Source organism: Penicillium verrucosum (genome assembly GCF_028828655.1).
Source record: "Penicillium verrucosum strain IBT 35672 chromosome Unknown utg000002l_segment0_segment0, whole genome shotgun sequence".
Taxonomy (NCBI): Eukaryota; Fungi; Ascomycota; class Eurotiomycetes; order Eurotiales; family Aspergillaceae; genus Penicillium; species Penicillium verrucosum.
The window spans coordinates 598554-626166 of NW_026643211.1; the positions used below are offsets into that span (position 1 = coordinate 598554).

Here is a 27613-nt window from a genome sequence, read left to right on the forward strand (position 1 = left end):
ACGCAGCTGGGCTGTTCCGATTGCTACATATCTAGTTGTCTTGTATCCCTAGCCAAGGCTTCTTTCCCCAGGATGTATCGTGGTGTACTTGATTACCTCTAAACGGTCCTATTAGTGACCTCGGTTAATTTTACTCTACTGCACCGAGTCCGTAATATGAGCATCACAAAAGCGTCTCCGCCCGTCCCGCATCTAGTATAAGTATCATAGTCAAGTCAAGTAGGGAGACTACCCAGTTAGGCTCTACGGGTTGACTCTGTATGTCTTAAGATATCGGATGATGCGTATTTTCATAGAAGAAATATCAGTCCTACCATCATTTGCTAGTACACAGTGCTCCCCTAGATCACGGAAGGCCTTGTCGACCTGCTCCGCTGCGCCAGATGCATGAAAGATACGCGCGATAATTGCATGGACCTTAAGAAGCTCGGGGCGCGAAAGATCGTATCTTTTTGTCATACCAATTGAATGTAACGGTTCAAGGGAGGTGTAGTCGTAGTCTTGGGCGGTAGTTTGAATGCGGTATTTGGGCTGGGAGGTCTCTTCGAACGAAAAATGAAACCGGCCAAAGGACCGATGTAGCTAACTCGATATGGTCATGGCATTGGTAGTATCGTTGATGTTCTCCCGGTTGAAGTTTATCGCCTGGATAGTTGGAAAATGGCGGATAAGGTTTGTCCAGATGATGTGTTTTGCATAGCCTTCAGACTCCGTGCTCCACGATGCAAGGGAAAACGGGATGATATACACGCAGTCTGTGTATGTTGAAGGGCCGGTGTTGCTTGCATCAAGAGAATCTTCATCAAAAAGTCCAATCACAACACATCTGCTACCATCACGGGCAAAGCACTCTGTCTTAAGGTGAGCTTCTCTTCGCATAGGTTAAGAATGTCTGAATATCTATAACATAGAATAAATGCCTTCTAAAGGGAATAGGAGTTTTAAAGTAAATTGAATCTGAAGTGAGCCTGAAGTGAACCTGAAGTGAACCTGAAGTGAACCTGCAGTGAACCTGCAGTGAATCTGAAATGAATCTGAAGTGAATCTGAAGGACATTGCCAATCGGAATCCTGAGCCTGAGGCAAAGTCAAAGAAAGGCCTTCGCAGGCTGAATATCTTATGGAACTGAGGGTGGATTAGAGTATCTATGAGATCTGTTGACTCGCCAGTGGAGTTGCCAGATTAGTCCTTAGCATCACGTTTACTTGACTCTGAGTGGTACATTATAATAATAACTGGATAACTATATTCTAATTGGTTCTATGTGTTCAGTTTCTAGATCTTGATCTATAGAGTGCATGTAATGAGAGGTTGTTTGTATACTAATCAGTATATTGTAGAATGAAAGTGTGAATTGGCCAAGTCTCTAAACAAGAAAGATTGAATGCAAAGATCTCCTAACCCCCTTTATTGCTCTGTGTACCAATGCATTCGGGATCAATTTCCTGGAATGTCCTCAACCCTTGCATTTTGGCGCATACAGCAAGAAACAGCGATCTCATGGATGCTACTTGAAGAATCGACCCGATCAAATTTAATAGCCAAGGTTCATTCAGGTCCCTGCATACTCGGTTCTCGGCACAGGGTCTGTACTAGAATATCATGTGTGGAATCAACGTAACCCCCAAGGTGAGCTCCGAGACGGAGTGGGTCTAGTCCGAAGATAGCTGATTACCGGATACGGTTAGTCCCGGAGTGCCCACACCGCCACTCTTCACGCATCTTGGAGCTCACATGTACGGAGTGAACCTCATTCCAATCTTGATTCGAGGAGCGGAATGGATCAAGGGCGGGATATAGATTATCGGATAGCGCTGTGCCGCAATCAGACAACGATTTCAATGGACATGGCTTGGTGAACCGCTTTGAATAAATGACCGTGATACGGCCCATATCAAAATGCATCCCGAGAATCCTTTCAGTCTGCCAGTTCAATTTCATTCAATCATCAGCCAAAATATTATACCCACAACATGATTTGCCCCAAGAAGCACGCTGTTTTCGACGTGGTCGGTACATGCGTGTCATTCGACTACTTTCTTGACACCATCGAACATGTTCTCGGCCCACGACTGCGAGCACATGAAGTATCCGCCAAAATATTCGGGTTCGCATGGATGCAAGCTGCGGAGCTCGAGTCTCTTATGCTCCACATGTCCAATCGGAACGTGCCATACAAGGAAGTCTTCAAGGCGCTCTTTTACCGCGTCTTATATATGTCCGGGATCGAAAACCCGAGGTCGTTCGCCACCGACGAGGAGAGAAACATATGTCACGATGCGTATTCGAAGCTGGAACTCCGCCCAGACTGCCGCGCCATGATGGAAAAATTGAGGAATAATGGTTTCACCATCTGGTGCTTGACCACGGGCGACACAGAACGAGTCGGCGGCTACTTCAAGCGCGCCGGGTTTGAAATGCCCGCCGAGAACCTTGTCAGTTGTCATCAGTTTATGAAGTATGAATCCGCATTGGAGTCACCGCTTGCTATGGTCAAGCCTTCGATGGGGTCTTACCAGCCCATGCTGGAGAAGTTCTCTGCTGAAGATCAAAAGTGGTTCGTGGCGGCGCATATGTGGGATGTGAGCGCGGCTGTTAAAGCTGGGTAGGTTTTGCTGTTTCTGAAATGGAATAAGAAAGATCTCCTGGCTAACTTATCTCGAAATAATCAGCTTCCGTGGTGCTTACTGCTCAATCTATGAGAAGGAATCGTGCATTGAGATCTTCGATACTAAGATGGATGTCATGGCCGACAATTTGCTCGAAGTGGCCGACAAGATGATTGATGTGGCATGAAGTTCTCTGCCTGTACTTCAAAAATTCAAGAAACGGGAGTTGCTCCGTATATCAATAGCTCAGCACAAATAATTACATCTAATGGTTTCACGCGGGGAGCGGTTCTTCCTGTAATTTTCATAATATCATATTTTCTCGTACGATGACAAGTTTCAACAAATAATAATTGAGCTAAAGTACTAACCAACACGAGAAATGTTGAAAGTCGTCTAGGTGTATTTACAAAATTGGGTTGTATATATTTCGTAGATCTTCGATTCAAACCCTTCAGAAGGCTTGGATATAAAGCACAAAGAGCCATGACACGGCGTGTTGTATAACTAACTGTAACTGGAAAAGTATGAAAATATGAAAATATCAAACAAAGGAGTACTTGTTGAGCTGCGGTCAATTCTCTCCTATATACTTCTTTCTTTCTCCCTGATTATCTATAGACTGAATCTGACTCCTGAACTACGTCTTCCCTCTTCTCTGTCGATGACAACACGCGATCAAAACCATTTCCCAGTCGGACAATTGCATCATCGACAATCTGACAGTGGAGGACTATTCTTCCACCGAACAATTTACCTCCTTCCTCTCTACCCACGCAGATAGTTCTGTCCACCGTGATACCGCTATGAGGTAAATCCAGACAACCCATGTTTGTGTCGACTGGCCGGCTGACCGCTCACCGCGATCAACCTACATCTTCTCAATAAACTTAGCCTTCTTGTGCGTTTCTCGCAGTCTACCACCTTCGCCATGAGGTCTATTTCCGAAATTATCCTCCACCGCCACACGGGCCGCCGAGGACATGATCCCAGCCTGTCGAATACCTCCGCCAATAGGGACGGTCAGCCCTTTCGACAAGCACATCTGGGCTATATCAAAGTAGTCCAGATAATCAACCAATGAGCCTGGTCCAGCAGCGACAGTCTCCCAAATCCTTGCGCCGTCAAGGTGCATTTTGATATTGTTGGCGCGAGCGAATGCAGAGATCCGACGGACCTCCTCTAAAGGAGTAATGACGCCAGCGAGAGTATTTTCCAGCGAGATCACGCGGATAGGCGCAATGTGGATGTTGTCACGAGTATCCACGTCTCGTTGAATATCTTCGAAAGTCAGATACTGTCCGTTCGCTGGGATGCACGGCTGCATATAGTGCCAGAACAGAGATGAGCAGCCGCCGGCCTCTGACTGAATATGATATTGGTAATGACAGAGAACGGCGTGGGGCGGTTGTGTCAACAGCGATCGGAGGAATCTGGTTTCCCATTGTGTCCGACATGACTAGGAGACTGTCTTCCTTGTCTGTGAGGTTGGCCCTGAATTTCTCGAAGTCATTCGTTATCGAATCTTCTTGGTATACGTCGTCCATCAATCGCCTTCAGCATAGATAAGGTTGGCGTCGTGATAGTGTCTGTGCGGAAGTCGTAGGCCGCAGGTCCGGCACCACACCAGGAGCAGACACTTCCATCTGCTCAGCTGGTTGGAAACTTGAACGTCACTGATAGAGAATTAGGAATTACGTGGATTGAAGTTGTTTGGAAGGGTTTGGTTGAGTTTGAGAAGACGGGTAAGAGGACATTATAAGAACATGGAGTATAATTATCAGATCGAAGTGATGCTCACTATTCTGGCGCTGAACAGTAATTAATTCATGGAGTAATTCCTTATCAGATCAATATTTATTGAGTACATACATATACACAGGTAGCGTGTCTTCTCCGCTATCCTCTCAGCCCCGGTCTTCTGGAGAACTCCGGAGCTCACTTCGTGGCCCAGACTTCGGACTTGACGGTGTGGATCAGGTCCACAAATATTTCTCAAACTTGAGTCCGGTGCCGGACTGGGGCCATCCTTAACCTTGGAAGCCAGTCTCCATTTTGTCAACCAAGGTTGGACGGTGAGTCGCTGACTTGGTTGCTCTCTTTCTTTACTGAGGATGTTGAGCAAGTCAGAGCGCTCAAGTCACGGAGTTACTCAGGGGATCCTCATCGAACAAGCTGGGGATGACCTCGGGACCTCAGGGCGATTCGATTACGTAACAGGGGTGGGTATGACTCAGCGAGTAAAAAGCGGCAAGGGATGAGCACTGAAATGGATGGAAGGCTAAGCCTTAATAAGCTCTTAGGTGATCGTTTTGTGCGGAACTAGCTGGTTTGGCGAGATATCGTTCACATATTCATATATTGTATACGGATTTGGAAGACGTTATGAATGAAACAAAGCATCTCAAATCATAGCAAATCCCGTGTTAGTCTCAATTGAAATACGGGAAAGCCAAGAGATTATCAGGCATTTTCCATTACATATACTATCTCAAGTCAGTTAGAGGGCGTATAAAAAAGTGTACCCCGTACAACATACACTGTTGAACACACACACACACACACACACACACACACACACACAACCCGGTTTATTTTCGGTAGAAATAGGGTACCGGAGAAAATATGTAAGAGGTATTCGGTGTAACTCATTGTGGATCCAAAAAAATTAAGCTCATCGAGTTACAATGTGGGCTTTTACCTAATGCCTCCGTGGTGGTTGGAGTCTATTGGAGTAAATGACCGTTTTTTCTTCCTATGATCCTTTTTTATTATATGAATTCCTGTATCCCACAACACTTTGTCTTACCTAAATGATTTCGAATCCTGGGGCGGAGTTAGTATGGTGAAATTATCTTATTTAGCAGTACACCCAGGGGTGAAATCTTCACTTCGCCATTTCCACCCTCCATAATCCTGATCTCCCATCAATTAAACACATATTTTCTTTTTAAAAAAAATGGTTCACCAAATCCACATTGCCGTCCTAGACGTCGATATCCCAGCCCGTAAGCTATACGAGGCTAGAGGACTCTGCAGTGCCCACTTCCGAACCATCCTTCGCGAGACCGCATCACGCCTGAACGAGACCTTGTTCTCCGAGAAAGAGCAACTCGAAGTCAAGATCACGGGATATGATATCCGGGGAGGCCATTATCCCGACCTATACAAGCTCCGCGGCCATGCAGACGAGAACCAAATACCCGTGCAATCCCCAGTGGACGCAGTCTTGATCACCGGCGGTACGCCCGGCGTATATGAAATGGACCACTCACCATGGATGCAAGAGCTGGAGAAATTCGTCAAAACAGTGTTCAACCAATACCCACAAGTGCGTATTCTCGGCACCTGTTTCGGTCACCAACTTATTTCCCACGCTCTCGTCCGCAACGTGGAAGACCCCGTCCGCGATGTCTGGGTTGAGCAATGCCCTCTCGGCCGTGAGGTCGGAATTCATACCGTCCAATTGGAAAATGCCTTTGTGAAGGCGTTCCCAGGTGCACTTGGTGATCTTCCCGAGGGACGCTTGCGCATTCAGATGTTCCATGGCGATCGCGTGATGGCGGTTGAGAAGGGAACTGCTGTTACACTTAGCGACTCGCCGCCGGTTTCGCTGCCTGCGCCGTGGATTAGTATTGGAAGTACGCCCATCTGCCCTATCCAGGGACTTTACCACCCCGGCAGAGTGTTGTCCGTCCAGGGTCATTACGAAATGGATGTCTTTGGCTTGACTAAGATGTGCTTGGAATCTGCACCTGTCATGGGATGGAAGGAATCAAAGTTGGCCTTGTTCTTGGAACAAGTTGGTGATGATCGCGACGGATGTCAGGATGATTCCAAGGCCTTTGCCTCTGCTGTGGTGTCTTTCTTGGCTGGTTTTGAACAATGACATGTGGTGGATGAAAGATCAAAAATAAAGAGATTTTGTGCTTCCACCACTTACGTTATGAAGATGGATAGAATGAAAGTGCAGAGGAATAAAATACACATTATGCAAAAGGCTGATATATGCAACAATAAGCAGTGTAGAGCTTGGAACCGCGAATTCCTCTCAAATGTGCAATATACAGCGTTAACCCTGTTAGGAGAGGTCTACGTGGTGGACTTCGAAGTGCATAATGCAATGTGAGGTTGATTGTTGAGTTGAGAGTTACAGAGAGACTAATAAATCAGACAAATCCTTTTCAAACCGTCGAAACAGGCAGGTGGCGAGGGCATTTTTGGGGCTTCGGATGGCTACTTTTTCAAGAATGTCAAAGCCGCGAGGCACAATGTATCCACCCCTGTTTTCATCGTTGGCTGGATCACTGGTGCAAACAGAGCCGAGTGATTCCCAGGAATTTCGTCCATGGGAGTTTCGTTTCTGAGGCCCTTATCCCAGAGCTCTGGGTCAATTCCCCCAATGAACCAAAAGGAGCAAGGAAGCCCCTGAGAAGTACCCAACGTGGAGAAATCCTCACTAACGTTGGTCCTTGGGGTATCATCATCAAAGTCCTCGAAATGGTCTCGGAAAGATGCAGCCAGTTGGGAGGCGAGCTGTTTATCGTTGTCAGTGGGCGGAAACCGTCTTGTTGGTGTGAACACTGGGGGTTTCGGCGATCCACTAGCGAGGCACTCAGCCTCAACGATGCGCCGGATAGCAGACATTATTTTCTCCCGAGTCTCCAATTTGACAGTTCTAAGGTCAACTCCAATTTCCGCACGGTCCGCAATGATATTTTCTGTCTCTCCTGCCTGCAAGCTCCCGACCGTCACGACACCAAGATCAGTCGGGTCCACCTCTCTACTGACAATGCTTTGAAGTCTAACAACAACATGTGCAGCAAGGAGCACGGGATCTATCGTCTGCTGCGGCTGTGATCCATGACCACCGCGGCCGAAGAGAGTGATCTTCATGCTATCGGCGGCAGCCATGATCGTGCCTGGTCGGGAACCAACACTTCCCGCTCGCATTCGCATGACGTGCTGACCAAACACATAATCAGGCATGGGGATTTTGGAATACAGTCCATCGTCCACCATGGCCTGAGCACCTCCGCCCCTTTCTTCGTTCGGCTGGAAGAGTACGATTAAAGTCCCGCTCCACGCATTCTGTGACCGGGCCAGAAGTTCGGCTGATGCGAGAAGGCACGTGATATGCATGTCATGGCCACATGCATGCATCACCGGCTTTTCATTGCCATCCGCATCAGACATAGTCACTGAACTCGCGTAGGGGAGCCCGGTGAGTTCCTTGACTGGAAGCGCGTCCATGTCGGCCCGAAGAAGAACTGTCTTTCCAGGACCATTTTTGAGAATGCCTACAAGCCCGTAGCCTCCGATATTTGTGTGGATATCATAGGCCTCGAGCTTTGACAAGTGCGAGGCGATCGTTTCAGAGGTGACCTTCTCTTGTAACGAAAGCTCGGGATGCGTATGGAAATGCTTGTAGAGAGTTTCATACGGGGTCAAGTCCACAGCGGCGTGGGCTAGTAAGTCTGACAAGCTTTGTTGAGCCATTTCATATATAGGTGATGATATGTTAGGGAATTGGGGAATTGGGGAACTGCGACAACATATATATGTAGGCGATGAGGGGGAACTGTTGGGGTTTTGGAGAGATGAGACCGGGGGAGATTGGTCAGCCTATCGGCTATTTCCTCTACTGGGCGGGGCTACTATGTATATGTTGTACTCCAACATTTCTTTGTTTGATTGAAAAACGCAAAGTCTCGGAGAAAGCTTAAAACGGATTTCAATTCTCATTGACGATACCTATTAAATTGGACTAATAAATCCACAATCATCAAAATGAACTAAATATGTCACATCAGATGACGAGCGTTAAGCGGAGCAAAAAATCAGTATTCTAAAGGAGTGGTGCAAAAATAGCCCACAACAGACCAATTAAGCCAATATGAGGGATATTTAAGGATTCTGCCGCATTGAAGGCTGGGGAAGATGTAGACGTATTTGCCGAATCAGTCCGAGTTCCGGAACTCGAGCCTGATGGACTACCAGAACCATTGTCAGATGTGTTTTCACCGCTAGCCCCTGTGCCCTGAGTGCTCGTCATGGTCTTGATTGAACCGGGCAGTGAGGTTGTAACAAGCGAGCCAGATACTGATGTTGTCGCAATCGATCCAGGTACTGAGCTTGTCACGAGGGAGCCGGACGTTGAGATTGTGACAACATATCCAGAGAAAGAAGTTGTGACAAGTGAAGCAGACACCGAGGTTGTCATAACTGAGCCGGAAGCCGTGGTTGTGATGAGAGTGACTGGTTGGGTTGTCTCGACTGCACTAGATGTTTCTTCGGTCTCAGTGGTAGCAGTGCTTTCTTCACTAGACTGAGTGGTGCTTGTCGCTTCGGCGCTCGTTGTTTCAGTGCCGGTAGCTTCAATACTGCTAGCCTCGGTGGTGGTAGCATCAGTGGTACTAGCTTCAGTGGTGCTGGTTTCAGTGGTGCTGGTTTCAGTGGTGCTGGCTTCAGTGGTGCTAGCTTCAGTGGTGCTAGCTTCAGTGCTGGTAGCCAGAGTACTAGTGATTGTGGCTCCTGTCGAAGCCTCCGTGCTGGTAGTAGTGGTGGTCTGGGTACTCGTCGCCGTAGTTTCCATCTCAGTGCTAGTGGCACTTTGTGTTGTTGTGGACGTGACCTTGTCGGAGCAGTAATTCAACCACTGTGCAAATGTCGGCAACATTATTGATGAATATTGATCGGACCCAGAATCGTCGTTGTTGGTAATGCATTCCTCGCAAACACCCAAGTTTTCCATGAATGCTGAATCACTCTTGCAAATCTCGTCGGTCTTTCCAAGCGATTGCGGCTCATATGCAGCATCGCTACACTCATTATAACAAAGCCCGGGAAGGTCAGGTAGGTCGATTCTTTTGACCTTTTGCCCGATAGCGGAATCCCACAAGGACATGCCGCGCTTGCCGTAGGCTGCAACTTCATCTTCCGGGAAGTCAAAGATGGAGTAACTGAGACCGAAGTCCTCCGGGTTGAGATTGTAATAGATTTTCGAGACATTGTACTGCATAGTTGGATGGACGTCGAAAGGCGGAGCCACAATGCAGTCTGAAGGGTCGCAAATGTATCCGGGGTCAGGAAGACCTGCTTCAATGCTACATTCCGAACGGTCACCTGTATGACGAGGCTTGCAGAGATAACCCGGTGCGCAGCCCCAGGTATAGTCATCTGGCAACGGAGCGGTAGGTGTGTATGTTGGGTTTCTGATAAGACTGGAGCATACGGAGGCGGATACCGTCGTAGTACTGCTAGAATCACCCACAGTCATAGTTGTCCCTGGAAGTGTTGTTCCCGGTAGAGTGACGGTGGTATTTGGGATAGTGACAGTTGAGCCACCGGTGGTAGTCACTGCTGTGGTTGTTAAGGTTGTCGTCTCTGGAAGAGTTGTAGTCGAATCATCAATAGTCGTCGATGTTGTTGGTGTGGTTGTCTCAGATACACTGGAGGTAGTTGTGACAGGCTCGCTTGAGGTGGTTGTGATAGGCACGCTCGAGGTAGTTGTAACAGGCACAGTGGAGGTGGTTGTTACTGGCTCGCTCGAGGTAGTTGTGATAGGCTCGCTCGAGGTAGTTGTCACAGGCTCGCTTGAGGTAGTTGTGATAGGCACGCTCGAAGTGGTTGTCACCGGCTCGCTTGAGGTTGTTGTGATAGGCACGCTCGAGGTAGTTGTGATAGGCTCGCTCGAGGTAGTTGTCACAGGCTCGCTTGAGGTAGTTGTGATAGGCACGCTCGAAGTGGTTGTCACCGGCTCGCTCGAGGTAGTTGTAATAGGCTCGCTCGAGGTTGTTGTGATAGGCTCGCTCGAGGTTGTTATCACCGGCACAGTGGAGGTGGTTGTGATAGGTTCGCTTGAGGTAGTTGTGATAGGCACGCTTGAGGTAGTTGTGATAGGCACGCTCGAAGTGGTTGTCACCGGCTCGCTTGAGGTTGTTGTGATAGGCACGCTTGAGGTAGTTGTGATAGGCACGCTCGAAGTGGTTGTCACCGGCTCGCTTGAGGTAGTTGTGATAGGCACGCTCGAAGTGGTTGTCACCGGCTCGCTCGAGGTTGTTATCACCGGCACAGTGGAGGTGGTTGTGATAGGTTCGCTCGAGGTAGTTGTGATGGGCTCGCTCGAGGTAGTTGTAATAGGCATAGTGGAGGTGGTTGTCACAGGCACGCTCGAGGTAATCGGCGTGCTAGTTAAGTCATCTGTGCATGAACACGATGTGATGGTAAAAATCTCGGTTGTGTACTCCGTCCGCGTTTTGGGAGCTTCATTTGCGGGCAGTGTTATGGCGGCGTTTGCAGCAACACTGAGCGGTCCAATGCCAACATCGGCAGAAGCACTAATGGCAGGCGCATTTCGACAACCACTAATTGTCTTGGTAGTAGTCTCGGTGATAGTAATTGCAGTGGCACCTGGGGAGCTATTTCCAGTCTGCGTGGAAGTGTCGGTGATAGTTTCAGCAGCGCAAGAATCGCCATCACCGAGCCAAAGTGTAACCCCGACTCCTACTGTGACAGTTGATCCATCCTCTTGTTCTGCCGACAGCGCAGGGGATTTGTTGATTACACTGCTATGACTTGATGTCACCAAGCCAAAAGTTGTCGCCAACAGTGATAACCAAGCGATCGCGTCCTTCATCTTTGCCTGTCTGTAGAAGAAAGAAATCCTTCCGAGGACAGCAAGGTAAACAAGCTATACATGGGAAACAAAGAAAATAAATCGAGGGAATTGGAGGGCATCCAATACATCCGCACGGTCCCCGTCGCTCAAAGAACGCCCAATAGTTCGAGGCTCAAAATTCCCCTCCGATGGGCATCAGCTCAGGCAACGAACGTAGCATAGCCCCCCCACCTCGAACTCCGAGTACGAGGAAAATGCATAATACTCTTAAACATTTGCAGTTATGTATCGACTGCATCGACCATCCAACATAATTGGAGCTAGTCCAAGCACACAATGGGGCTCTGTCAGTTGATTCGGCTGTATTTCCCGTAGCTGCATGATTCTAACTATGCAGCCATACAATCAGGGTAATGATCAGAACGGTCAGACCATAAGCTGAGCGGGCATATATTACACCGTCATCTATTCATTCTTGTTTCGCCTTGGCTATCTCGTATTCAGGGCGGGGGACAACTCACAACAAAGAAGATCAACAAAGCCGCATCTCAAGTTCCGAGTAACCCCGCCCCCTCGCATTTTCGCATTTGGATGTCAGCAGTAAATCGGGGGATTCCAGAAATTCTTAGCAAGACTTGTCATTTTCAAATTATGACAACTCAGTGATGAGCTCAACAGCTGTTTCTTCGATTAAAAAATGCGGTTTCTTTTGGGGACGGTGCTGACGCTGCTAGTCGTGATAGACTATGCAGTGGCCGCATGTAGCCTATCTCAGTCTCAAATTAATGTTTCTATGTGCAACTGGCAAGGCCTACGTGGTAAACACTCCTGGTGTAATTCCTTTCACATATATCTTTTTACTGACACTAATAGCCAATATCCTGCGCGACACAATCTTCCTCGATGGCGGGCAGCGATGGTATCAGAAGTATGAGGTTCTCCATGGTCAACACATATTTCCACTAACAATTGCAGAGGATTTGATGACGGTTGTGTCGATTACCAACGTGATGACAGTATGCGTGGCCAATAGGTGTTGATATATGTACATGGCTAACTAGCAGCAGGTTTGAAATCCACCATCTATTATCTGAACCTCACCACTTCTTTCAACACAAAATCCGATTTCATGGATCTACTCGGCAACGCGTCCATCGTCGGCGGTGTTTCTAGCATAGCTCCGAATTACGTTGACGGCACGATGCTTGCCAACGACAACGAGTTATACCTCTATGGGTTGGCATCCCTCGTCTCTCCCTCTCTCCCTCTAATAAAACACTAATTCTGAGATCCGTTATCGCAGAGGCATGCTTCGTAATACTGATAATTCCGACCCTCCGTCTGCTAATGAAGTCCTGTCGTACGCCGCGTACCAGTATGGCCCCCATATAAGTTTATGGGAGCCCAACTGGAAGCAAGAACGCCTCTCTCCTGATGTTACACGATATATCACCAATGGCGCTGGTGCATCAGCCCCAAGGGAGAATCTAGGTTTTTACTTCAGTGGGATGCGTGCGCCGGACTGGGGCGACTTCAATTTAAACGAGCTTCAATCCAACCAAACGGCCAACACGTTAATCACCCTGGACATGTCGCAGATGAGCCACGGGAATTGGACAAACACCACACTACCAAGCTATGTTCCTGCTCGTTCCAATGCGGAACTGGTATGGGTCCCTGTATCCGAGTCCGGGGTTTTAGTAGCTATTGGTGGAGTGGTTGAACCCATTCAATTTTTCAAGAACAAATCAAACTCATCACGGACAGATGAGAGCAAAAGGATTAGCCCGACGTTCATGGAGACGGTCTCCGTCTTCGATGTGGGGAGTGGAACCTGGTATCTACAGAAAACGACGGGTGTTATACCGCCGCAGTTGACGGAGTTCTGCTCTGTTCTTGCTAGTGCGGCTGATGGGTCATCTCATAATATCTACATATATGGAGGATACGATGGTCTCAACATTAGTGCCAATCCATCTGACGACGTTTATATATTGTCCCTGCCTTCCTTCAAGTGGGTCAAGGCATACAAAGGCACAAACACACACAGTCGCAGCGGTCACCGATGCATCAAAGTATATCCTGATCAAATGCTAGCGGTTGGAGGACAACATATCGATCCAACTCGTTGCCTGGAGGGTGGTGTCATTGTCAACTTTAACCTCAATACGCTGAGCTTTGAGGATACATATGATCCCACAAATTGGAGTAAGTATAAAGTGCCGGGTGTTGTGACAAAAGTGATAGGGGGCAAGTGAGTGTATAACCGGCAGCACAGAGAGTAAATCATTATAGCTGACGACTTATTAGCTCTGACGGAGATGCAAGCACAACTGCCCCAGCATCATGGACCAACAGCTCTCTGGAGGGAATTTTCGACAAGAAGTATAGGAAGACAATCGAGACATATTGGCCGTACGATAGCGCAAGCGGCAATTCCAGCACAAGTTCCTCCCAAGACCACAATGGGGGTGGCTTCCCTGGCTGGGCTGGTGGAGTAATCGGTGCAGTCTTAGCTCTGCTCATCATTGCGATCCTTGCCGGACTCTGGTTCTATCGCCGACGTCAGCGTCAACGCAAGTCTGCTGAAGCTGAATCCGAGGCCGCAGACGCTGAACCCAAAAACCGCCCTCCAGAATGGATGTATGCGAGCGGCCCAGCCTCCCCTGGACCCGGGCCAGTATCTTCATCGACGGGTATGGAGACGGTGGAGACAGTGCGAACTACACACACCACGGCAACGCAGCCGTCGACAGCACAGCAATCCATAACCCAGCCATCGATCACACAGGCTTCAACTTTGCCGGACTCCCTTGTCTCTCCCGCAACCCCTGGAACAGTGGAATCAGGAGGGGATGCGCTATATGAGATGCATGGTATGTTGATGACTTTCTTTCTTTCTTTAATCCCCGAGGGAAAATAGATACTGCAGAGTACTAACCTTGACATCCACACAGATTCATCACCTGCTGAGCTTCCCACACCATTCAATACCGCATACCTCGCTCACGACGGGACTCCTAAGTCTCTTAAGCCCGAATCTGAACGTGGGCTCAAACCAGATCCGAGACGAGGGTCCCAGTCTCCTGTCTCACCGCAGACTCCTAGTGAGACTGGGTCAGAGTACTCATATCCAACGGGTCACAACCGGCGCCCATCTTCACTATCATTAACGTCGCCAATGTCGATTGAAAACGTGATGAGCGGTCGGTCGTCACATTTTTATGAATCTTTTGATACTCTGCATACCCCGCGAGCAGCTCATCGATCTGAGGTTTCGCAGTTGACTGATCATTTGGAAGACAAGGGGCGGAAAGGAGGTAGTGAGACGATTCGGGAGGATGAATAGGGTACAGTTCTTTAATGAGGTAAATACTGTTTTGGTGTGTAGAATAGGGAGACTAATCAGTTCGGCCATGGTGAATCTTGTCATAATTCATAATAGTCAAAGTAATTTTGATGTAGCTACTAGGGACTAGAGAGAGAGAGAATAAATGTAATATCTACTAAATCTACATCTTACTATGATAATATGATGAAACGGATTATATAGGTTGGTATATGTGTAAAATACAGCCATTAATCAGCTACTTTGTACATGCCAATATTGTATTTGTGCATAGAAATGGGCTTTTGATGGGCCTTGACGGACGCCCATTAATGGGCTGTGGGTTGGGCCGTGGGCCGGGTGCTTGGGCCCATCTGTGGGCTGTTGAGGGGTCTATACACGGTAGTTCCAGCCAAAGTGTCCAAGGATCTTGGTATCTCAAAATGCTTGTTGATAGCCAAACTTCGTGGAGAACCGGGTTCCCACGGCGAGTTAAGTATATTGACTGTTGCTCGCTCGGCAATCAATTGGGGTTCACGATCTAGAAGGATATGTGAGCCTGGAACCATAAACACCTCAATACACTGCCAATTCTATACCTTCTTTCGTCAAAGATTGAGACTTAAAAATAGCCTGAATATCCCCATCCCCAGAAGATCTATCTCCCTTGTCTCGCATATCCCATCTTCGTTTTGATCGCGGCGGTATAGATTCTTTCACGGGCTTCTCGGCGCCCGAGTACTTCCCCCGGGATGCGATACCGGCCCCCCAACGCAATCGAATCTCGTATCCCCCGCAAGTGAGGCCCCGGGAACTGCATTTTCGGCAGGCTGGACGCATTTCATCGCACTGGATCCTTTTTTTCTTACATGTCCAGCATCCCTTGAAAGAGCGATGACGGTGGGAGATGTCCTTTTCTTTGTCGGTGGAAGGCATGTTACTGAGAGGAATATAGCGAAGGAGGACAAGGATAAGAAGCCTTAAGAAGTACAACAATTCACTCATATATACTCATGCGAGCGTGGTGCTGTACAGATCCCCGCACTGTGATTGGCTGAATAAAGATCTCAGTGAGCGAAATAATACATTCTAACCTCCTATAGGGAGTACTTCCCAGTTCATTAACAAGGGGATATTTTACTATGTACTCCATAACTGCCTCACACTCGTGCAAAAGTCCATAGGATTTTAATCTGAGCTTACCGTTTGGGAAGGTCCATGCAGATCCTGTGATGTGTAGTCCAGACGGGAACTCACTGCGAAGGGGCCCAAGGTGAAATGCCTGATTTTCCAGGCCTTATACCTTAAGGTGCCTTGATGTGCCTGAATTCTGCCTCATTTTAGACTGGCAGAAATCAAAATATCTCAATTACTATAACAGAGATTATATAATATTCTGCCAGTCAGAAGATTTTCTTCAATACCATTGTAAATCAAAATCTCTAGCTTTTAATGATTGTTTGCAAAAGGTTAGATCATGTATGGGATGCACTTGATCAAGGTATAATTGATAGTTTGATCCGATCTGTAACTAGGAGATTGCTTGCCACGCGTAAAGCAAAGGGCTATTATATTAAATATTAGATGCATTAAATTCTCTGGGTTTTTCTCTATCTAATAATACTAAAATTATTATAGTTATCATCATCAACTATATATATCTGTAGTCGACGATTTTGCTTCCATTTTGCCGTCCGCTGATTGGCTGTTGGCTCTGCTTCCATTTTGCTTCCACCCCATCAAAAATCGTCCGTTTGCACTCTTTTTCGCTTTTCTCCCTCCACGTCTGTTCGATCGGCTTGAAAACTTGCATATACCTTTATTGGATTGTCTATTTGTACTCTGCCAATTTTCGGCATTTTCCGACCGTGCGTTGTCGTAGTATATATATTCTGATTTTCTTTACCCCGGGGGGCGCTCCCGCTCCGGCGTTCGTTCGGGGGTTCGCCCCCAGGACTACCCCTATATATTACCCCACTAAGTCTCTATCTTATTAAGTCTATCTTATTAGTAATTTAGTAGTATTTAACTAAGTTATATTCAATTATATTTAAACGTATTTTACTTTTATTTAATTATATTTAACCGTATTTTAGTCGTATTTAGCTATATTTAATTATATTTAATAGTACTTTAGTCGTATTTCGTCGTATTTAACTATATTTAAGTTATATTTATCGTATTGTAAAGGATAAAGGTCCTTTCAAAAGGTGAAATAGGAATGTGAAACGGCACATATATTCATAGAAGGTTTTGACACGTGTGTGAAACGTATGGGGTTCGTCACCTGATCGGTGCCGAACCTTGGCACGCACATTTCCTTTATATCTTGGGTCCCCCGGGACCCCTAGATTCTAGCAAGAATTAGTCTTAGCATATATAGATCAATATACCTTGTTCCCTCTCCCGAGCTAGCGTATCTTACCCGGTTGATAGGCTATATACCTAAAATAGTATAATCTTATAATTCTAATTCTTCTTCTTTAACTGCCTAAGATATAATAACTCCCCTAACTACCCGTAGTAGCTCGCGTAATAATACCGAAGCGCTAGAGTATCCTACCTAAACCGGTAGCGAATCGGGAATGCTCCTACCCGCGGGAGAATAAGAGGAAATACTAACTTAGGATCTTTCTAAATAAACCGCCGAACTAGTTATAGAAAGCTCTCGCCTCGCCGACGAAACCCTTCGAAGCCTAGAAGAAAAGGTTACGGAGTATAAAGCTAGAGTGTGATCCCAGAGGCCCCTTTATTGTAACTAAATCAGCATCATTGGTTCCTGTGCCTGTCCGTACGGGACATGCCAAGACCCGAACCTGCGTTTCCGGGTGCTATGGGCACCCGTACTTGATGGTATTTAGACATTAGTATTCCCAATATAATAGAAACCATGCGATACTTCACGAATCTCAAGAGTAGTATTATAAGAACGTATTCTTATAGCCTAAAGATTAATCGTTAAGAACAAAGAACGACTTTAGGGTTTCGGATAACTAAAAAAAAGGTCCTAAAACCGTAACGATTCGTCTTTAGATAGCGAATTATCTTAAAAAAGAGAGATTGAAAGGGATATTAGCCGATTCGAATAGAATTTCGGTATAAAATAGAGAGAGGACTAGCTAAATAACCTCGAAGCGCTTTTTAAAAGAGCCCCGAAAAAATACGTCTTAAGAACCTAAAAAATCCTTATAGCTATTAATTACTTATATACCTCCTATAAAGGAAAGTAGACGTCTTATAAATAAAAATACTCTAAAGAGGTATTAGATTAAGATACGTTTAGAGAATAGATAAAAATACTCCTAAGAAATTCCTATAATATCGTTACCGATATTCTTATTTAATTCTAAGAGGCTATAATAAAGCTATATTAGGACCCCTATAATTTTAAAAACTACCTCGAATCGCCAAAGAATTATCTCCTTGTCAGCACTTCAGCAGATAATATATTATAGTCTATAGTGGACTATAATATTTCCAGTGGGGAAGTAGTATTAGGTAAGCTTATATCTTATATAATCAGGTTATATAAGATATAACAAGGGATATACTTAGATAGTGAAGCAATTGGAGTCGGTGAATACGTTGATTGTTATTAATCTTAATTAATATGTTGGCTAGTAGGGAGAGTTTGTTACGAGCCAGGTCTTTGTGAGAAAGAGTGCATTTAACTAGAAAAGCAAAGATGGGGAGAAAAGAAGAAGAAGTGCAGAGAGATCCAGAGGGGTTTAAATAGCTGGATCTCTGCAAACAAAGAAACAACCTCTTTCCCAAATAGGCTTAGTAGGTATGCCTAATTAGGCATAGTAGCACTTTATCAAATAAAGGAAGATAACAAACAAAGAACGTAGGCAAACAAAGAAAGATAAGAACGATCTTGACATATGATAGTATATGATACTTGTCGATCGTAATATAACCCCGACGAAAGAACCAATCTAGTCTCTAGATTTATAAAGGCTATCTAGAGTCTTAAGGACTATTAGATCTATCCGATTATTATTGTAGTGGTTGTAGGTATTCTAAGAAGTTATCGAGTTCGAATATATATTAGCGGAAGAAGTATAACCGGTAAGCTATTAAATAACGCTAATAAACTCCGTATAAGTACGTAGAAGGTTTAGCTACTAGGGAAAACGGCTTCGAAGTAAGGTTTAAAGACCTTTTCGGAAAGTAGAGATCTTAATAATATCGGGCTAATCTTATCCTTTTACTTCGTAAAGAACGCGCTCGAACTTAGTGATATAGGTAGCGAGTAATTCTTCGGGAGACTGCTTAATCGAAAGGAGGCGATCCTCTACTTCTTAAATCTTATTTAGATTATTATAGACGCGGCGAAGTAAGTCGAGAATTATATAGTAATCGTAAATACTAGAGTCGCGAGCGGACGTAAGCTAGGGAAGAACTATTGCCTAAACTTAGCTTATAAGATTAAGGTAGACGTAGTAAAACTAAGCTATAGAATCTCCTATAGCGGGTCCGTCGATAGCGAGCTTAGTATAGATTGCGGTATCCTATATATCGTATTTAAAAGCTTAACCGGTAAACTTCTCTAGATCGGGAAGGGAAGACTTAAGACGTTTCGACGAAGAAGGGGGATTAGAAGCGGCGGAAGCGGTAGCTAACTAAAAAGCTTAGAAGGTAGCCTACTAAGTTTCGAGGGTAGAAATGGTAACGGTAGCCTACTAGAGAGCTTACTAGAGAACCTAAATTTTATCTCTAAGATTGTCGATTGTAGAGGAGAATTCGGCGCGGAGCTCTACGTAAAGCTATTAAAAGGCTTATTAATCTATTTTAACGAGGATTAGAGGAAAGGAAGCGAGGTAAAGAAATTGTACTAGTACCTATACCTAAGAAGTAGAGAAGGAAGAAAAGATCCGGGGAGGATATCCGGGGGTAGAGTTAAAATTAATAAAGGAGGGAAATAAATAGCCTCTCGCTATAGCTTACTATCTAAACCCGGAGTAGCCTAGTCTCTTTACAAACGTACCGAAGTTACGTTACTAGACTATCCGAAAAGAGAAGAATTGCTTCGAGCCGAGAAGATTCTCGTAATGAGTCTTTTATATAGTTATACGAAAGCGATACTAGTTCTTACTATAGGACTTCGTAGAGAGGATCTTTGCTTTTATATTACGAGCTAGGTCTTTGTGAGAAAGAGTGCATTTAACTAGAAAAGTAAAGATAGGGAGAAAAGAAGAAGAAGTATAGAGAGATCTAGAGGGGTTTAAATAGCTAGATCTCTACAAACAAGAAACAACCTCTTTCCTAAATAGGCTTAGTAGGCATGCCCAATTAGGTATAGTAGTACTTTATCAAATAAAGGAAGATAACAAACAAAGAACGTAGGCAAACAAAGAAAGATAAGAACGATCTTGATATGTGATAGCATGTGATACTTGTCGATCGTGACAGATGTGACGATCTGGAGGAGATTCTGCCAGTTGACTCCGCCTACTAGACTTTCTAGCCAGAATGTCTGACCTCGGTCAGAAAGAGATTCTATCAGTTGGCTCCGCCTATAGAGATTTCTGACAGAGGATTCCGCCTAGGTTCGATGTTTGCATTCCTCTAGTATTTGTAGGACCTATACCCTATAACGATATTAATGGTCCTACCTATAGATTTTCTTTCTTCTTTTCTTTTTTCCCTCTATACTTAATATTCTCGTTAAATATACTCTTTTATTAAAGAACTAGCTAGTAATATAATATTAAGTACTATTTAAATCTAATAAGTAGTACGACTGTATAGATCCCTATTATAGTAGATCTCGGTCTAGCTTACCTACTTTCCGTTCCTTAGCACCGTATAACTAAGATACCCGAATCGAACTTTATCTGACTAATTATAATAGTTAAGATACGACGGAACCCTACGAATCGCGGTAAGTAGCCGATTGCTATTATACTTAATAAAGAAGAGATCGACGATCGGATAATCGATACGTCGACGCCGAAGACCCCGTATACCGAGAGACTAGTAGATACTAGTTAATATAATAAAGATAACGATAATGTAGGAGAAGGATCATCCTCTATACGCGAATAGTTATAGAAGACTCCGTCGAAGGAGAGGTTTCGAGAACTTGCTCGTTAGTACCGACGATTAGAGTAGGAGAACTAGGAGTTAAAGGATAAGATTGCAGTACTTCTTAATGAGAGAATCGATATCGATAAACTTACGATTGAACGCAATAAGGCGATTGCTCACCGCGACCTTATAATCCGTGAACGCGGAGACTTGGCTTTCCGTCTTCTCTCCGCCTAGAACCCGAATATAGCTAACATTGGCGTACCGACTATAGAGGCTAACGTTAATCGGAAGACAACTAAAATGCCTGATGCACCGATGCTTAACGATGGCAAAGAAGTGAGATTCGAAACCTGGGAGTAGGCTTCCGTAGAGCCCACAAAGCCCAAAGCCTAACCCAGCCTAACTGTCAGGTGAAATACAGGCTATGCAGGAATGAATGTTAACCTCAAGGGATTAATATTGTAGACTCTGGAGAGAAAGAAAAGAAGAGAAGAAAAACTAGCTACTGTCTAACAATATCCTGAGTTCTGTGGGTCAGGATCACCTGCGGCCCCACATGGCCGTCACGTGACTCCAACACCCCCTTCAGGACGAAGACTATCACCATATCTCTTTGTCTCTACCAATAAAAACTCTCCATTTTGTTTTCTCATTTTCCACCATTTCCTACACAATGTAAATCTACATCCACCCGTAAAATTCAGTATATAGATCAATTAAGACCTAATATCTAGATGAACTTTGTATATGCTTCTTTGTCAAGCGCTTTTGTAAACCCGTCGGCGATGTTGCTCTTCGTCTCGACGCGCCGTAGATTAATTTTCTTCTAGAAAATAGCGTCCTTAACGAAAAACCACTTTATATCAAGCCAACGTATACTGTTCTTACACGATTTCTTGCTTATTAGCAACTGAGTATTGATATTATCTATCAAAATAACAATTGGATTGCCCGCCTTAGGAAGATTAAGTGCCTTAGCAATCTTTGAAATCTACTAAGTATCCCTAGTAGGTCGATCTAGAATATACTATTCCGTAGCTATCGACGATAGAGTCATAATACTCTATTTCTTCGAGTACTAAATAATAGGTACGCTACCGAAAAACCAAACAGTACCCTCTATCGATTTTAAATCATACTAATCACTATACGAAGCATCGGTATACGTAAAGAACGAGGTATCGTCTACCCCCCTAGCGTTATACTAAGGTATATTATATTACTAAGATACCTATAGATAGCACGGACTGCCTACAAATTGTTAGTAGTTAGAGAAGTAGAACGATATTATAACTTTATAATACTAAATTTGATATTAGGCCTAGTTTCAACTGCTAACTAGTTAAGTCTGCTAACCAGAGACCTAAACAAAGTATACCCCTCCTAATCTAGAAGAGCGTCGGGATCCTTATTACCGTTATCCTATTTATAGTTTAGAGAAAGCGGAATCGAAATTGGAGAACATACTAATATCTCTACTAAGCGAAGTACTTCTAGATAGTATGTCTACTACGTTATCCGAATTATTCTTTTATCGTAATCCCGGATAACGGTACTACTAAGAAAACGGGATAGTTCTCCTATATCCTTAATCTCGAACTAACCCTTTACCTATTAAAAAATCATCTCGACCTCTCCGTCGGTCAGAGCTATACTAATAAAATCATCAATATAAATAAGAAGAAACTACGTTAAACTATTATATATCTTAACGTAGATATACGGATTATTATTAAGAGTATAAAACCTAATCTTAACTAGTCTTCTATCAAGTTCCTTATTCTATAAAGCTACCGAATCACGAAGGCTAAACAATACCTACCGTAATTAATAAACCTAACCTTTACTTCCGATATTAGGTTCGGAGTATTTAAAACCTACTAGTTGAACGATATAGACTATCTCCTAATCTTTATAAGAAGTATTAAGATACGTAGCTACTATATTAAACTAACGCTATTTATAACCTCTCTACGCAATAAGTATAAAGATAATCTTTATAAGAACGTTCTAAATAACCGGAGTATAGAAGATTGAATCCTTCTTCTTCTACTAGTAGTTACTATAAACCACCTAACGCGCTTTAAAACCATAAATAAGATTATCTTTCGTTACTTTAAGATCAAAAACCTATTAACTTAGCAGAGGCACTACCCCTAGCGGCTTACGAACGATATTAAAAGTCCTTTTCGTATAAACGTCGTCAAACTAATCTTCTATCGCTACTTACTAGCGGTCTAAAAATCGAGAATTCATCGCCTTATTATAAGACTAGGGAATAACAACGTCCTTAATGTATAAAGGCTTACCGTTATAAATAAAAGGAGTGCTCTATTTCGTAATAACTCTCGACTTCGTAAGTCTCCCCTACCTTAATTACTATTATTACCTAATCCTTTATTAGTACTATTATTACCCTATAGAACGTCCGGTTCTATAACAATTCGCTTCGGTTGACTCGATAGTCTCGGTTTCGGTTTCGGTTTTATTCTCGGAATCGATATAATCTCGGTAAGTTCCGTAGGAAAACCGTATCGTTTAGGCGATCGTCTCGTCCGGCTCGATTGTTAGGGAATAAAGTATTCCGGTAGAATAGAAGCTATTTCGGTGATAGAACTATCGGTGATTGTTTCAACTAAGACCTCCCGAGGTAATTCGACCTCGGAAACCGTCTCTATATATAGTTCAAAAATAGGCTTAGAAACCTAATAAGAACTAGGCTAAACTACTACCTACTCTTCCTCTAAAATAATAAGATTATGAACCTCCTATATAGAAACCTCCTATAGAGAAACCTCCTACGGAAAAATCTCCTATAAAGAAATCTCCTACGGAGTATCCTCCCGGAATGCTCTAGTTAAATGCTAAGGAGAAGTAAGAATAGCCTATTATATAGGAACTTCTATATCACGAGTAGCTCGCTATACATACTACCCTTAATAAATAAAACCATTATATTTACTATCTTTACTATCTTTACCGTTATCCTCCTCGATCGACTGGTAAACAACTAGAGACTCTGGAATAGCCTCTAAAACCGGAGATACTACTACCTATTTTCTAGGCTACGGTAGGACTAGCGGAAGCAATAATCTACTATCTATATAATCAACCATATAACGTCGAATTGTCTTATAAACCTATGGTTGAAGAACTAGACGACGACGTGTTAACTAAGGAACTAACTAATGAATTAGCTGCTAAATAACCTACCTCTTTGGCGGTAGAAGGTAAGCCGGTTTGACTTACTTCTAGAAATTCGGTTGCTATAGTGGAGATTAATCTTCGATCTCCTATATTCTAGTTGACGGCTTTAGTATAGGTGGTATAGTCTATGCTCTTCCCGGTATATCTAGACCTATATGTTGGAGTCACGTGACGGCCATGTGGGGCCGCAGGTGATCCTGACCCACAGAACTCAGGATATTGTTAGACAGTAGCTAGTTTTTCTTCTCTTCTTTTCTTTCTCTCTAGAGTCTACAATATTAATCCCTTGAGGTTAATATTCATTCCTGCATAGCCTGTATTTCACCTAATAGGTTATAAGCCCTTGCTCGTACGACTCCGAGCATCTTTTCGTTGAAATTTTCAACCAATCAGAGTTTTTATTTTTCTTTTGTGGGACGCGTTTTTCGGCCCGTTCCGCATCTCTACTTTTCGACTGTCGATCCCATCATTGATTTTTATCGACGATCTCATCGTAAGTCAACATTTTTATCATTCTGATTATCTAGGAAGCTTCGTTTTCCGTGGTTACCTTATCGACGCGACGGACGGTACCGATTCGCGCATTTCTTTCGATCGAGACCGAAGACGGACACTCGACGTATAGTCAAAATGACTAGTTCCTACGATAATAACAATAACGGAGGAGAAGGTTCCTTACGTTCTCTCCCTACTTCTCGCTAGTAACACAATCCTATTTCTAATAGTCAGGGACAGTAATATTAACAACGTAGTCCTATTAGACGGATACGTATATAGGGAACTGATCTTCCGGAAGTAAAGGAGATTAAGCTTAATAAGGGTATTAAATTAGCTCTTAATAGTAGCAATCTAGTAAGGTAGAAACGATAGATTGTTAATAGATTAAGTATAGCGCGAATCGATTAGGTCGCCGACTATAATCTTCCTCGTCCTACCGAATTCGATCCTAATTATAATCTATAGAGATACTAGTCGAAGATTTCTAGTAGATAGATCGAAGGTCTTCTAGATTAGAAGATTATTACAATTCTTAAAGGATATATAAATGGTTTCCCGATTTACGCCGATTATATACTACGTAAAGTCGAGTCTATTGTTCGTAGTATTGGTATTATTAACAACGTAAGACGTAAGGTGATTAAATTCGACGAGATAAAGAGATCACACTTTAGTTCTACTGAGGACTATATTAATGCCTACTAGACCTAATATAACTAGCTTAGTATATATAAAGTCGAACCTTACCTATTCAGAGCGTTATTTATAATGCTTCGATAACTAGAGGGTAAACTTAAATCGGTTACGTTTACCTACGAGACTTTGAAAGACAAGATGCTAGATTCCGTTATAAAGGAGGTTTTTAGCGATATATATAAGGTATTAACGATTAAAGTACACAATATTCCTACTTCGTTATCGTTCGACCCGGAAGCTTCTACTAACGTTACGCGGAATAATAATAATAACAATCAACGCGGAGGTAGAATAAGAGGTCGAGGCCGTAGTAGTAAAGGTCGTAGAGGTGGTTTATATAACTCTAGATCGGATAATAACAATAAAGATAATTAAAGTGATTAGAAGGAATAGTATTAAGGTACGAAAAATGCGCCGCCTAAGGGCAAGTCGATTAACGAATAGGCGGAACAGCAGCGTAATCAACAGCTATAGTATATAAATAGTTTAGAATATACCTATTATAGATATACTAGACATCCTACTAAGATATATTTCTACCTAATAGAGGATCTACTTATAGAGGGATAAAAGCCGCGTGGTAATACTTAGTGCTATACAACTATACATAAAGAAAAAGGTAAGGCTGGTATTGCTCGTATTAATATAGCTCGTTCTTCGGAGGACAACTAGATGATTAATAGTGGTACTTCTAAAACGATTACTAGGTATTGTAAGGACTTCTACGAATACTCAACTTATAAGCTTGGTAAGGAGCTATATAGCTATACGAATGCTAATAGTAAGGTCTAATCAGTAATTGGTTATAGCAAGACGCCGATTTAAATTAAGAATTCGGAAGGTAAGATTAAGATAATTCTTATTAATGCCTATTATAATACGGCAACTAACGATCGTCTACTTTTATCTAATACTCTTAAAGCGGATTACGGTATCTACTATAATCCAATTGTTTTAAAACTAGTTTATAAGAATAGGGAGGAAGTTAGTTTAGTAAAACGGTTTAATAGTTTACCTTAGATTGATAGCCCACTCTATTAAGGAGTGATTCTAGAGAAGATATAACAATCTTCTATTCAAACGACTTACTTCTATAAACCGAATTCTTCTGATTTAGACTCGGATTTAGATAAAGAGTTTGATCGAATTAATAAGTCTGTTTCGACTTACGAAATTTATCGTCGACTTAGTTATATAGGAAGACCGTATATTAAAGCTTCTCTTTCTAATACTATTCTTCTAGAGGAAGGAGACTAGGTTAAACTTTATAACTTTGATTGCGAAGCTTATTAACTTAGTAAAGCTAAGAAGTAGATTTCTCGGGATATACAACGACGTATAGAGAAGCTAGGTATAAAGTTTTATACGGATACACAAACCATAAACCTACCTAGACCTCGTGGTGAATATTATTAGGTGCTAATTGTCGATGACTATACTTGATATATCGAAGGACCGTACTTTCGAACTAAGGAGGAGATTGTACCTTATATAATTACTTTCTATAAGAGATAGAAGATTCTTCGTGGACGTTATCCAGCTTTCTAGCGGATTAACGGAGGAACTGAATTCTATAAGTTTTAGATATAAACAGAGGAAGAAGGTATGGTTTTTAAAATCACGCCTACCTATATACTTGAACCGAATAGCGTTGCGGAGCGTATAAGTAGTTATATTAACTAGATTTAACGTATAATAAATATAGACGCTAAGCTTCCTAAATAGCTTTGGCCTTACCGAGTAGATACCGCAATTTATATTTATAATCGTTTAGTTAATCCGAAGACTTCGAAGATACTGATTATCTCCTAGTAGGAGGGCCTTAGTCTTAGTAAGACGAGGGTTAATTTGAAATATCTTTATATATAGGGTGCTATCGTGTTTGTCTATATTCCGAGGGAGATATATATTTAATTAGAGAAATTAGCTGCTCGTATATTTAGAGGATACTTAGTTAGTTATAAGGGTAAGAATGGTTATATCTTTAAGGTATAGAATCCTACTTCGAAGGAGATTGTTCGTTTACAGGACGTCACTTTTCCCGATAAACTTAATCTCAACTCTTCTCGATCGGATAACGATCTAAAGGGGGGTATTTTAGCTAGAAAGCCGGCACCTAAGGATCCTAATTTAGATAATAACGCCGGGGCACTTTATAAAGAAGGTAGTCTATATATTCTAGATTTTATAATTAAGAAAGGCAAATAACCTTACGAAGGTCCGAAGGTTATGATTAGACTAAAGCTAGTTCCGTAGGTTTCTATTACTAGTAGATAGCTAGAGGTAGTAATTTAGGTTTTAAGACCTATGATTTAATAGAAGCAAGCTTCTATAGGTCTAGATACACCGGGAAGAGTATAGATTATACTACCTATACTAAAGCCGTTAACTAGAATATAGGAGATCGAAGATTAATCTCTACTATAGTAACCGAATTTCCGGAAGTAAGTTAAACCGGCTTACCTTCTACCGCTAAAGAGGTAGGTTGTTTAGCAGTTAATTTATTAGTTAGTTCCTTAGTTAATACGTCGTTATCTAGTTCTTCAACCGTAGGTTTATAAGACAATTCGACGTTATATAGTTAATTATATAGACGGTGGACTATTACTTCCGCTAGTC

General features: G+C 43.2%; 6 protein-coding genes across 6 annotated transcripts; 3 read left to right on the forward strand and 3 right to left on the reverse strand.

Annotated features, from left to right (window-relative positions):
• Window positions 1-1973: 1973 nt before the first annotated feature.
• Window positions 1974-2796, forward strand: N7516_005887 (putative 2-haloalkanoic acid dehalogenase; the record flags this gene model as incomplete). The annotated part of the gene is made up of 2 exons (XM_057218607.1): window positions 1974-2605; window positions 2673-2796. The coding sequence occupies 2 exons, from the start codon at window positions 1974-1976 to the stop codon at window positions 2794-2796; spliced, it is 756 nt and encodes a 251-aa protein (XP_057072698.1).
• Window positions 2797-3480: 684 nt separating this feature from the next.
• On the reverse strand, window positions 3481-4066 carry N7516_005888 (uncharacterized protein; the record flags this gene model as incomplete). Its single annotated transcript, XM_057218608.1, has 2 exons — window positions 3481-3975; window positions 4028-4066. The coding sequence occupies 2 exons, from the start codon at window positions 4064-4066 to the stop codon at window positions 3481-3483; spliced, it is 534 nt and encodes a 177-aa protein (XP_057072699.1).
• A 1502-nt stretch (window positions 4067-5568) lies between these two features.
• On the forward strand, window positions 5569-6498 carry N7516_005889 (type 1 glutamine amidotransferase; the record flags this gene model as incomplete). Its single annotated transcript, XM_057218609.1, has 1 exon — window positions 5569-6498. The coding sequence occupies one exon, from the start codon at window positions 5569-5571 to the stop codon at window positions 6496-6498; it is 930 nt and encodes a 309-aa protein (XP_057072700.1).
• A 347-nt stretch (window positions 6499-6845) lies between these two features.
• N7516_005890 (M20 family metallopeptidase) lies at window positions 6846-8108 on the reverse strand (the record flags this gene model as incomplete). The annotated part of the gene is made up of 1 exon (XM_057218610.1): window positions 6846-8108. One exon carries the CDS (start codon window positions 8106-8108, stop codon window positions 6846-6848), a length of 1263 nt encoding a protein of 420 aa, XP_057072701.1.
• A 349-nt stretch (window positions 8109-8457) lies between these two features.
• N7516_005891 (uncharacterized protein) lies at window positions 8458-11247 on the reverse strand (the record flags this gene model as incomplete). Its single annotated transcript, XM_057218611.1, has 3 exons — window positions 8458-9971; window positions 10060-10798; window positions 10915-11247. 3 exons carry the CDS (start codon window positions 11245-11247, stop codon window positions 8458-8460), a joined length of 2586 nt encoding a protein of 861 aa, XP_057072702.1.
• Window positions 11248-11926: 679 nt separating this feature from the next.
• On the forward strand, window positions 11927-14578 carry N7516_005892 (uncharacterized protein; the record flags this gene model as incomplete). The annotated part of the gene is made up of 7 exons (XM_057218612.1): window positions 11927-12047; window positions 12103-12157; window positions 12205-12245; window positions 12297-12465; window positions 12533-13483; window positions 13540-14105; window positions 14187-14578. 7 exons carry the CDS (start codon window positions 11927-11929, stop codon window positions 14576-14578), a joined length of 2295 nt encoding a protein of 764 aa, XP_057072703.1.
• Between the last annotated feature and the right edge of the window lie 13035 nt (window positions 14579-27613).